Source organism: Buteo buteo, chromosome 21 (assembly GCF_964188355.1).
Source record: "Buteo buteo chromosome 21, bButBut1.hap1.1, whole genome shotgun sequence".
NCBI lineage: Eukaryota > Metazoa > Chordata > Aves > Accipitriformes > Accipitridae > Buteo > Buteo buteo.
In genome coordinates, this window is record NC_134191.1 from 10,596,579 (window position 1) to 10,608,882 (window position 12,304).

Genomic DNA, 12,304 nt, shown 5'->3' on the forward strand with positions numbered 1-12,304 from the left:
AAGAGAGAAGTCAGAATAAATTTACCGTCTTTTTTGTAAGAAAAAAACCTGCTGTTAAAAACTATAGGCTCAAAATTTCAGTGGACAAATTTACCAAGGTGAGAAAGAAAGAAATTACGATGGTGGGGCTGAATGAGCATCCTGAAACACTGAGGAAATTGCTCACACCTGGTGATCCAGGTTGCTAAAAAGTTGAATGTTGTCATCTTCATTATTTTGATGATAATCTCTTCTATAGTATCTTGTGAGAAAGTTTAAGTTAAAAAAAAAAAAGACATCCTACTAGAGTTAAAACAGAGATGACTAGCATGATACCTAATTCTGCCCAATACATAAACTCTTAGATTCTGAATAGCCTAGGAAGGTTGTGAACTGTTTGAAGAAGTTTTGATTTGTCAATAATGTAGATAGAGAGGAGATCACACTTCTCTGAATGTTATTGAGGACTGTCTTTTCCAACTCCACTGGCAAAGCAAACCATGAGTTTTCTGCCAAGTTAATGCTTCAGTAAGACACAGTAAAAAAATAGGAAGGTAGGTTGATTAGAATATCCTGTAGTTGTAATTACTTTGAGGGCTTAAGGAGACTGTCGATGTGGTATGAAAATCTACTTGAGTCAACTCTTCAGAGTATCCTTTTGGTTGATTGGAAGCCTGGATAGTTACTGTTTGCCTTAATGTGACTGTTCATGTCTAAATAAATCTCACTTTTTAATTTGCTCAGCTTAATTGTAGACAGTTGTATTTGCATAGTGATCTTAGTCTAGCGGTATTGATCTTGAACCCTTTAAGGAGAGGAAGTGAAGTAGTGGTGGAGCCAACCCTTCTGTTTTGCAGTTCAAAAAGACAAGGAGTTAAGGCTTGTTTGTCTAAAGAATACTGCTGGCATGGTTGTGATCTGACATACAGCAATAGTGATCATATGTAAGAACAGAGTTAGCGAGGTGCACAATGACTCTCAGGGTTTCCAGCCTTAGGCAGCAGCTGCCTCCATACAGATATTTTCTTGCATATGCAATTACCATTTTAGAGACAACATTAAGACTTCAGCTTATTAAAAAATAATATTCAGGGATGATGCCTCAAAGTTTCACCTCTTTTGAGATTTATTCTTGATAGGAGGTGCGGCAACTTAGATTTCAGCTTGCTTTTCTGGAGATACTTGCATACACATGATAGGATGTGCAGACATTGAAGAAAATGTCATGATCTGACTGGATACCTATAAGCTGTCCTGTGTTCCTGGCTACCGAAGAGTAGTGCACGGCACTTACAGATGAGGAGTAAAGCAAGTTATTTAAACAGGCAGCTGAATGCACATAGCAGTAAATGCTCCACAATACAAATATACAGAGAGGCAAATTCTGCAAAAAATTTAAATTGGAAAGATGGGAGCTGTCTTCCATACCTTTATTCTTACCTTAACTGGCTATGATCCTTTTAAGGAGAAAAAATTCCCATATAGTTGGTCAAAATTAGAATAGATGATTCCTGGTATTCTTTTTAGTCAGGCCTGGAGCATAAGTCGTATGAGGAGCGGCTGAGGGAACTGGGGCTGTTTAGTCTGGAGAAGAGGAGGCTGAGGGGAGACCTTATCGCTCTCTACAACTGCCTGAAAGGGGGTTGTACTGAGGTGGGTGCTGGTCTGTTCTGTCAGGTGGCTGGAGATAGGATGAGGGGAAATGGCCTCAAGTTGCAGCAAGGGAGATTTAGGTTAGATATTAGGAACAATTTCTTTACTGAGTGGGTTGTCAGGCATTGGAACAGGCTGCCCAGGGAAGTGGTGGAATCACCATCCCTGGAGGTATTCAAAAAGTGTGTAGACAAGGTACTTCAGAACATAGTTTAGTGGGCATGGATGATGGTTGGACTCGATGATCTTGAAGGCCTTTTCCAACCTAAATGATTCTATGATTCTTTATTGGCAGGCTTTCACCATGAGCTCAGTACAGTTGATGATCCTTTCTTAAATCTTGCCACTAACACTTAGATATTTTGTTTCATTTTAAATTGGTAGGCAAAACCATTTCAATTGCTGTTCTGAGCCCAAGACGTTTTCATTCTCTTACTACTTTCAAAAAGGGATCAGAGCAAAAATAGAGATAATGTAGTTTAACTTATTGGAACACTGTATCAATCTGTTTCTTGAAAAGTGTGGTGGGAGTCTAATGGCATAGACCTTGATGAGGATAATTTTGTTATATCTGACAGGAAATTGAAGAATGTGTTTAGAAAACAGTTACCAGCTTTTTTTCACTGTAAAGATAAACTAGAATTCTAATTTGAGGTAAAACTATTACATTCTGCTGAATATTTAGTGACAAGTAAATTGAGGTCTGAGAAGAAGGAATACTTAGTCACAGATTATGATAATCCAAGTAACATATTTAATTTCAAACTAGAGGAGACGGTTTGAGTCAGATTCTGAGCCAGGTAATTTACAGTAGTCCTGAATGCAGGTTCTTGACTCAGCTATTAAAAATAGAACATTTTCAAAATAAATTTAGAATTAATATTTGTCTGTGGTGTGTCTTGAAGTTTGTGAGTTCTTTTAAAACATCCTAAATCTGGATAAGATCTGATTGTCCTAATTAATGCCTTAAACCAGTCTTTTCTGGTGTGCATCTTTCTGGTGATATGATAGAATCTTCCAGGTCGTATTCAGCAACAGTTTTTATCTGCAGACCAGGAGCCAAGGCAGGAGGAGTCAATGTGAGAAGACAGAGCAAGCATGAAAGCAGAGGAGGACTGCTGAATAGGTGATTAAAAACGGTAGGGGAAGTGGAGATCATTTCGGCAAGGAGAGGAGAGTGGAGGAAGGGGGCCTCTTCTCTTTCCATGCATCAATCTCCTTTTGGCAGATCACTTTGGGCCTGCTAATGGACAGGTTTCCAGCATTACCATTTATGTAAAGACCAGAGAAACAGAATGATGAACAAAAATACATTTCTCAGACTTGTTTCAGAAATAGCGTATTGCTTCCCCCTCAGACCAGAGTATACTCGTCAGTCTGCCAGGCTCAAATTAGATACAATTTGTACAGTGAAGTCAACAGTTGTCACAAAACGGAGTATTTACTTCATCAGGCTGTTGTATCCTCCAAGGCTCCTTTTACAGGATTTGTATTGAAGTTGTAGTGTCTGCCAATGAACAGCTAGTGTAATTGCTTTTTTGCAAGTGCAGTTACAGGCAATCTTAATTTAGTATAGCACAATACCTTTAGCTTAGTAGGCTGATGAAACATTGTGTCTAGTCTGTACAGTTCCCCCTTTTTCCACTAGTCACTTCAGTCCAAGATCAAGATCATTATCTTTGTGTTGCAGTATGTCTGCATAAGTTTCAAAATGCCCTGAAAGTAATTATTTTAACCAGTATCACTTTATCTTTGTTTAAATATAACCTGGATCTGTTGGAACTGATGGGAGAGATGCTTTGTTTAAGTTTTAACTTGCTAGGTAGTGAGTCTATTTTAAACTATCATATGATATGCTATTAAATTAATAGAGTAAATCTTATCATGGTGATAGATGATGTCCTGGTGATATTACAGAATAAATTACTGTCTTCCAGGACTTTAGAGAGAAGAAAAGTAGTAATTATGTATATTTTGGTTGGATCAGTTTAGGTAACATGAGTAAACTGAATCCTATTTACGTTTGGTTGGTAGGGTTTGTAAGTCAGGATTTTCATATGCCAAATAAAGTAAATGCATGATCCAGTGTTAGAAGAAAAAAAAAAGTTTTGTCTTTTTAAAGGGCAGACTTCTTAGCAATTGGAATAAATGGTTTAAATGTGAGAAATATGGCTGTACTTAAGAGAACTGTTACATACAGCAGGTGCAAACATAACCTTTTCTTTGTCTTTGTAAACATGAAAGGACAGATTGTCTTTCTAGAATAGATAAATTTGTGGAAAGAAAAACAAAGTGCAAAGAATAACAGCCAATAAACTAAAGAAAAGAGCCAACAGAATTAGTTCCAGGCATAAATAACTGCATTATAAGGGTAATTTGTTTAGATTCTTGAAAAGCAGGCACTAGACTTTCCACATATTAATACTCATTAGATTGCTTTGTACTGAACAAATTAAAAACTGTTTCCTAGAATTAGGGTTTTCTAAACCATTTGGCAGAGTTAGCCATGCTTCAGAGGAGCAAACCACCCTGCCTTAAAATAGAATTTACTAAATACTTGAAAGTAAAAGAAAGATGAGCTCATTTCAAAACTGAGGATGTTAAAATATTGATAGAAGTTTCTAGAATATATGTTATGAATATTAATTACCACTTCCAGAATTATTTTTTGAAACATATGAAGTTCTAAGAGTCATAAAACTTTCACAACAAATTATCCTTGATCAATGAAAATACCAGGTCATTCTTTCAGTTTGAGAATTGATTGCAAATATGTTGATATCTTGTAGGGAGAGCTCAGGAATCTCCGATTCTTCATAATTACTCATATTTGGAAAGTTTTTTTTCTTTTGTAGCAACCAGATTTGATGATTCTCTTTTTGCACCTGCCACCTGTATTACTGCCTCTCTATGGATGCTGTTTAAGGGGACTTTGGTGTGGGGTTTTTCCTTAATTCTGTCCAGAAAAACATTATCAACAGAAAATTCCAGTATATAAAAATAAAGCTGGTTCTTCACAACCTGTTTTCTAGGTCTAGGTGACATATCAGTCTTTCTGATCGCTTATTTTGTAGAGATTTGATTGATTTTCAACATAACTAAGTCTGTTTTTATGAGCACTGAATACTGTGCTCTGGATTTCAGATGATCAGGCAGCCAGTTCAATAATGTAGTATCTCCTACAAGACCAATTTACAAGTAGCATGTAAAATAAAACATATGTGAAGTACAAGACTGCTCCTGAATAAGGAAACTTAAGAATCTGTAAGCATGGCATTGAAATTTTTGTGGAGAAAATGGCACTACAATTGCTAAGTACTAATATACTACCATACTAATAGTTAAGCTTTAGCAGAGGATTCTATCTGGATTTTGACCAGGGTACAAAGATATTTCCATTAATAATAAATTGTGTGGAGTTGCTCTTTGCTTAGCAACATCAATGAAATACCTTTCATGTTTGGTAAACTTCCAGTTTAAGTCATTTACAAGGAGAAAAACACTTTCATTTTAAGAACAAGTGAGCCTGATAAATGAAGCATCCCTTTAACAGTCCAGCATCATTTTTTTCTAAGTTCATTTTAGGCCTTGAATTGAACATTAACAAATGGTTATAAATTATTATACATACAGGAGCAAAGTGAATAGGTAATCTGAGAAGATGAGTTTATCTGTACTCTTGGGTAGTTGCTGCCATTTGCTTGCAATCTCACTATAGTTACCATTGTGAGGAGAATAGTCAATCAAAGTTGAAGATATAAAATAAAATTGAAAATTGAATTGGAAGGTAATTTTACTTTCAAATGGTTTTCAAATGTAGATGTTAAGTGTGAAATGAATGCAGTTAATGACCATAGCTGGGAGAGTTATGCACCTGCTGATCACAGGAATATTATTATAAATGAGGTTGATTTTTCCTGTTGACTACCTCATTTTTCTCAACATGGTCTCATTACTTTTCTATCACATGTCTGACCCTTAGATATAAATACTCAAGCGCAGACATAATAAAAACACATTAACTCCTATATAGATTTTTTTAATGAATCTTTGAAAATCAAGATATGTGCTGCAGATGTTTCTTGCCTTTGTAGGTTTAACATAGGTCATGGGTTTTGATAACAGAAAAAAAAGGTTGAGTTTCACTGCGAGTACTCTTGAGTCGTTTTACAAGTGAGTTCTAGTGTTCTAACTCCGGTTGTCTGAATTATTTCAGAAAAGAGTTTCATCAGAACCTTGTTTTTATTTTTATTTACCAAGAAGTAATGTAACTGAAAAGTCTGAAAGTTACAGCAACTCAAATAATTATCTTTCTTCTGCCAGGAAATAAATTACTTCAGAGAATTTTAAGACCATCTTCTTTCTCCAATTTTGTCTGTTCTTCAAATGTTTAACCTACTCTTGCCTGCAGAATATAAATATTTTTGTTTTAAACTCATTTACTGAAATGAATTTTAAACTTCTTTAGGTGTGATTATAACTATGTATCTTAAGGTTTGCTGCTTCTTTACAGCATACATACCATCACAAAAAAAAAAAAAATTGTATTTTAGACTTATATGACAGTCTGATATAAATGTGTGTATCTTTATCTAAATTAATGTGTTTAGTATTGCACTTTGGAGTGTAACTGAGGTGTACATTTACTGATGGCCTTTTTATTGCTAAGGTACCTAATATTTTTTAGGAGGGAGAAAGATAAAACTATTCATATAAAAATAAATAATAAAATTTAAACATATTGAACTAATATTATAAAGTGAACTTAAGTTTTTATTGCCAGTTGTTTGGAGATATGCATGACTTAAGTCTAAGGTCCTACTGCATTGTTGTAGCATCATTTAAAGCAACATTCGTCATTGAGAATTACGCAGTTTAGTTTCAACAGGGATAGTATTTTTATTTGTGTTTCAGCACTCAGGTTACTGTAACTACCTGGTTCCTCAGCACAGTTGCTCAGCTCTACACGTAACCACGAGATCTAGGGGAGTTTCAAACCACCACTACTACAATTCTTTGAAGTTCTTTGGTGCCTCAATTTCTTAGCACTTCTGAACATCAAGATTTAGAACAGAGCGGAGAGTTTCTGAAAACTACATCCACAGGTTTTTCATCAAAGAGTATATGAGAAGCAAAGTGATGGATGGAACTAAGCCTTGATCTGGGGCACAGGCTTAGCTATGCAGCCAACTTGCTTATGATCTTAGGTGAATTATTTCACATCTTGCTTAAATTTCTTCAAAAGTAAGATCAAGCCCAGAGTGCTAGCATTGTAAGACACTTTGAGGTCTTCACTTTTCAAGGACTTGATGGTATTATTCATCCATCCATAAATATATGTGCAGCTGATACTGAAATCTGCTCTGTCAAATGATGGCAGTGGTAAGGACGTAATGTTCTTCCTCTGGCACAGTAGTGAAATTTCTGCATTTGAAGTGCATGTGATTTATGGGAGGAACTGCTAGTCTTTCAAAATGAAACAGCTAGTAGACTCTTTCACTTTGTTTTGATTTGCCCACCCATGTTATGAGGATGAATAGATTAAAGATCAGATTGTTTGCAAGGGAGAGGAAAGAATCAAGAAGTTCTGGAAAGCTGATGGACTTTCTGTTTGCTTTGCATGATGGTCTTAATGACTCTGGGGAAACAAGAAAGCACTCCTGTGTTTTTATTGCCTGTACTACTAGAATGTTTTGCTGTTGCAGTATATTTTGTATTGTCCTTGGTGGAACTCTCGAATTGCCAAAAATAGCTAAAGTATGTAGCTTGCTCCAGAGTTAATGCCCTCCTAAGATGACCTAAGGAAACCTAAGAACGTTTCAGGCTGTTTATCTGCAAATTTTGGGTGACAACGTTTCATTAGTTAAGCTACAGATAGTCCTTACTAATGAAAAAGTGTTTTCAGTAATTAAAAAAAAAAATAAATCTACAGGGATGTCTCACAATTTTAAAGTAAAACTTAGCATTTAAATATAATGATTATGAGTAATTATTTTTAACAACACTAAGTAGTGACAGAAAGTTGTTTACTGTAATTATTTGTCATCTTCTCAGAGGGGCTGTGAATTACAGAGAAATACGCATCTGTTAGAAATAGGCTTGTTCAAAAATAATAGGTAAATTAATCGTTATTTCCCCAGTTTGCAGCCTTTGAAGTAATGTCTGTTCTCCAGTATAATAAGGTAGGACTGCTGGGGAGGAATATCAAGGTTGTGCTGCTGTTATGGTTTAACTTCAGTAGGCAGCTAAGTCATGCACAGCTGTTCTCTCACTTCCCCCACAGTGGGATGAGGGGGAGAATCACAAGGGTAAAAGTGCAAAATCTTGTGGGTTGAGGTAAAGACAGTTTACTAGGAAAAGTAAAAGCTAAATAAGGCATCTGCTACTTCCCCTCAGCAGGCAAGGTGTTCAGCCATTTCCAGGAAAGCAGGGCTCCATCACATGTAATGGTTACTTGGGAAGACAAACACCATCGCTCCCAACGTCCCCCCCTTCCTTCTTCTTCCCCCAGCTTTACATGCTGAGCATGACGCCGTATGGGCTGTAATATCCCTCGGGTCAGTTGGGGTCAGCTGTCCCGGCTGTGCCCCCTTCCAGCTTCTTGTGCCCCCCCAGCCTCCTCGCTGGTGGGCTGGTGAGAGAAGCAGAAAAGGCCTTGACTCTGGGTAAGCACTGCTCAGCAATAACTGAAACACCCCTATGTTATCAATGCTGTTTTCATCACAAATCTGAAACATAGCACTATACAAGCTGCTCTGAAGGAGTTTAACTCTATCCCAGCCAAGACCAGTACAGCTCCTCATAAGACTTGAAGGAAACAGAATGTAAAAATGAGCCTCTTTATCAGTTTAAAGGAAGCCTAATCTTTGTGATCATGGCCATGGCCTGAATCTATTTGAAACGTTCAAATTCAGTGTCCTTGGTGGTATTGTGAGATGACCTGAATAGCGAGCAATAAACTTCTGTATTGTAATTCACATTTGAAGATGTGTGCTCAGGAAGTAAAACAGACAGACAATGTCTTGTGTCTATCTTTAAGCTGACAAAGAGTGTATATAAAATGACAGAGGTATTTTTAGGAAAAGAAAGCAAATAATGTTTTTCTAGTTAGCAGGTGACAGTGTGTCCCAAGATAACACAAGCTTAAGGGGCAGAAACAAGTGTGATTATTAAAGGCTACTGGGTTCTCGGTTCATACAAATTGAATTCTTTCATAGTCTGAAGGGCTATGGAAATCTAGCGAAGAGTGTAGACTGTTGAAATAAAATTAGCATGTAAAGTGATTTTATATATGCAGGAATATAGCCACCAAGTTTGTATTTGAGAAAGAAATCTCATTACTCATCTTGTGAAAGAAGTAATTCTTAAATTCCATATTTGCTATCACTGACATAAAGGTTCTGCATATGAATAGGTTTTTTGTGATTGCCCAAAGATACTGGATTACTGAATTGACTAAGATCTGTTCCATTCTCTCCTGCTTTTTCTTTTATAGGATAACTGATTTAGGAAATATTAAGAGAAGATTGTATTTATCAACAGTCCACAAGGAGTTGTCTATAACCCCTCTGCATGCAAAAATTCCTCTGTTTACAATCAAGCGCAAAATAGTAGGTACCTTGGGAATATTCCTTGAACTGTGGTTGAGCATACTTTTTTATCAGAAACGTTTTATGTAAGGTTATAGACCTGTTAAAATTACTATTTGGTTTAGAATTCAGTTCCTGCTAATTCAAGATATGTGTGTGTCCCCTCTACTGGATCGTGTCAGAACCACTTAAGACTACTGCTCTTCTACCCTTCTAACATTAGGAGTTCGTTCCCATTTTCCAAGATTAATGCTGTTTGTGATGTGTTTATCTCTCACTTCTGCTATGTATTCGGCCTCTAAAGTTCTCTGTCCCCCTGATACTTCTTCATTATAGTGTTCCTGTTCGTGTGTACCTTCTCCTCTAGTGTCCTTTTATTAGATTCACTGGAGCTGCAGGTAGACTGTAGCTGATGGCTACTTTCATGTGCTTCAGATTCTAGCATATATGAAACAAAGTATATGTCAAACTGATGAAAATAAAACAATAGCCATCATCTCCCTGTTACCCTCTCCTACACCCAGCCACAACATATGGTAACAGCTGTCAGGATACAAAACCTGATAGTTACCATCTAATCCTGTAAAGACTCAAGTCTCAAATATTGCTTTAGAAAATCATTTGGAGATGAGAATAGTTAGATTTCAAACATTTTAAAGTATAAGTAAGCACCGAGAGAACTAGGTAACACTTAGTATACTAAGCAGCTGTGGATTTAAGGCTAGTTATGAGAGAGAATATTTTACAAAAACTCCTGAAGTTATGACTTCTTTTAAGATAGTTTAGGTGAAGGCAGCTGTGATAATTTTAGATTTCAGGAGTTTTCTGCTTCATGGTTGGATTTTTTTCAAATGAATATGCATCAGATCATACCCCTGAAGTTGCTGTTAATTCAAGACCCACTGAAATTAAATTTTCTTCAGTATAATTTCAGTTAGTTCATCTTGGTGTCAGGCTAGCACAAATGTTTCAGGACTAGAGTATGCATTAATAGACACCAAATTCAATCAGAATAGAACTTCAGTTATGTATTTTAATTTGAATAATAAAACATTAATCAGAGATCTGTCTAAATGCTCTCATCAGTTATAATGACAAAATATTTTAATAACCTTAACGCTTGACCAACCTTAAAGAGTAGGTCTGTATTTTTTAGTATATCTGAATACATGTCTGTGTTCAGGTAACCATTCTTTTAAATGGTTATCTGCCTTTTTATTGTTGCTTTTACTTAAAGGAGGGAGTATGCTGCTTTCAGTGATTAGCTAGATCTTTTACATGGCCCTGATAGTTTAGCTTATTGTATACACAAGCTGATCACTTATCAGTATGATTGGTTGTGAATAAGCATATAATATGTTCTTTGTTCCATCAGTAGAACATAGTTTACATTTTCATATGCTAGCTTCCTGTATTGAATTCTTACAAATGAGCCTATTTTTCAACCTCAGCCATCGAAATATCAGTTATAATTAAATACTGCATTTTCCCATTCTATTGCTTGGTGTCTTCAAAACAAGTATTCCTTTCCTTCCAAAATTTCAGACTTAGAAGCTGAATAGTAATGTATGCATGGGTTTTTTTCTCAAAAAATGTTTACTATTTGGATTTAGAAACCAATACTTTTACCGTGACTGTATAAGGAAATGAGGCATGTACAATCATTATGTCTTAATATTCTTCTCCCTAATAAAACTTCAACCCATTGGTCAACTGTATTTTACATGTGAGTAATCACATCAAATATATTACAGTTCTGCAAACTTCATGAAAATGGTTGCATTTCTTGTCAAGGCCATCTCTGTTTATTTCCTGGTTGTAGAAGATGTGTTAGCATCAGCTCATCCCTCACTAGATATCAGAATTGATGAGGAGAAGAATTGTTAGGAACACCAGAATTCCAAGCATATGTGTTTTTAAACTTCAGAGACTCTAACTGGAAGACATAAAGCCAAAACAAAACATATTTTGTTAGTTGTTCTGTTTGTGGTATTACTTGTTTTATTTGAAACTTCTTTTTTTCTAGGAGAATAATGGAATCGTAATATGGTTCACGTGCAAAATAGATACCTGTAACTGCTCATTTCTGTATTATAAAAAGTGGAAAAAACTTGAAACTGAGAGAATTTAAAGAGCTACTAGAATAGTGTGGGAGAGTGTAGCACGTTGATGTTAGTGTTCTAACAGTGTTTCCTGAAACAAATGGAATAATCATCTAATCAGAATTAAAACATGTATTTAAGTAGGATCTTTAGCAACCTAGGCAGTTGTCATGATCTCACTTGTCTTTTGGAAATGTTTTATCAGGAATGGATAACATTTATTATAAACAAGAAGTAGTTTTAAGATGTTATGATACACTGGGATCTTGTCCATACTAGAAATTTGCCTGATAGATTTTGGTGTGGAAGGGGTGCAAGATTTGGAGAGGTCCTTTTTTTATGAATCTCAGAAAGAAATCATCAAAGTATCTCCAGCGTTAGCCTTTGGAGCACTTAAGCTGCAGTAACTTTACCTTATGAAGTAATGTTGAATAACAGGGGTTTTTTCCCCCAGAAAACCTTCAACAAATATGCTTTCTCACAAGTTAGCTGCAAAATACATTGTGGATATGCTAAGTAACAAAGCTCACTTGAGCTCGCAGTCACTAGGTCATATGTACTGATTTGTTTGTATAAACAGTTGTAAGTGGAAATACAGCAATATCTTTTTTAATATCAAAATGTTATCCATTGTGAATCACAGCCTGTGAGAATTGTAACACTCCACAGAAACTTCATTTATAGAGAAATATACACTAATAGTCTTCTGCAATGATTAGTGTTTGGGTTTTATTAAAGAGTATTGTTTCTCTTTTCTAGTGGTGCAATATGTGTATTGACTTGGTAGCATTCACCAGTGAAATATTCAGAGGAGCTGTCTTCCAATCTTTGGATGGAATTATTATTTCAGCTAACTGTAAACTGAGAAAGATCTTCACTTTAAAATCCAAGCCTCAAGATACAGCTGAGGAAGATGGTGTGTTATAATTACTATGTAGTCTTAATCATAACTGTTCATATTATAAAATCAAAAGCTTCTTA

General features: G+C 35.8%; 1 protein-coding gene across 2 annotated transcripts in view; it reads left to right on the forward strand.

The window, feature by feature from the left end:
- The window catches only part of CFAP20DC (CFAP20 domain containing), an 82,648-nt gene that overhangs the window by 14,482 nt on the left and 55,862 nt on the right, over positions 1-12,304 (forward strand). For both annotated transcript variants that reach the window (XM_075052899.1, XM_075052900.1), the window contains exons 5-6: positions 9,128-9,242; positions 12,083-12,239. In XM_075052899.1, coding sequence (XP_074909000.1) covers positions 9,128-9,242; positions 12,083-12,239 — 272 coding nt within the window. The remainder of the gene's footprint in view (positions 1-9,127; positions 9,243-12,082; positions 12,240-12,304) is intronic.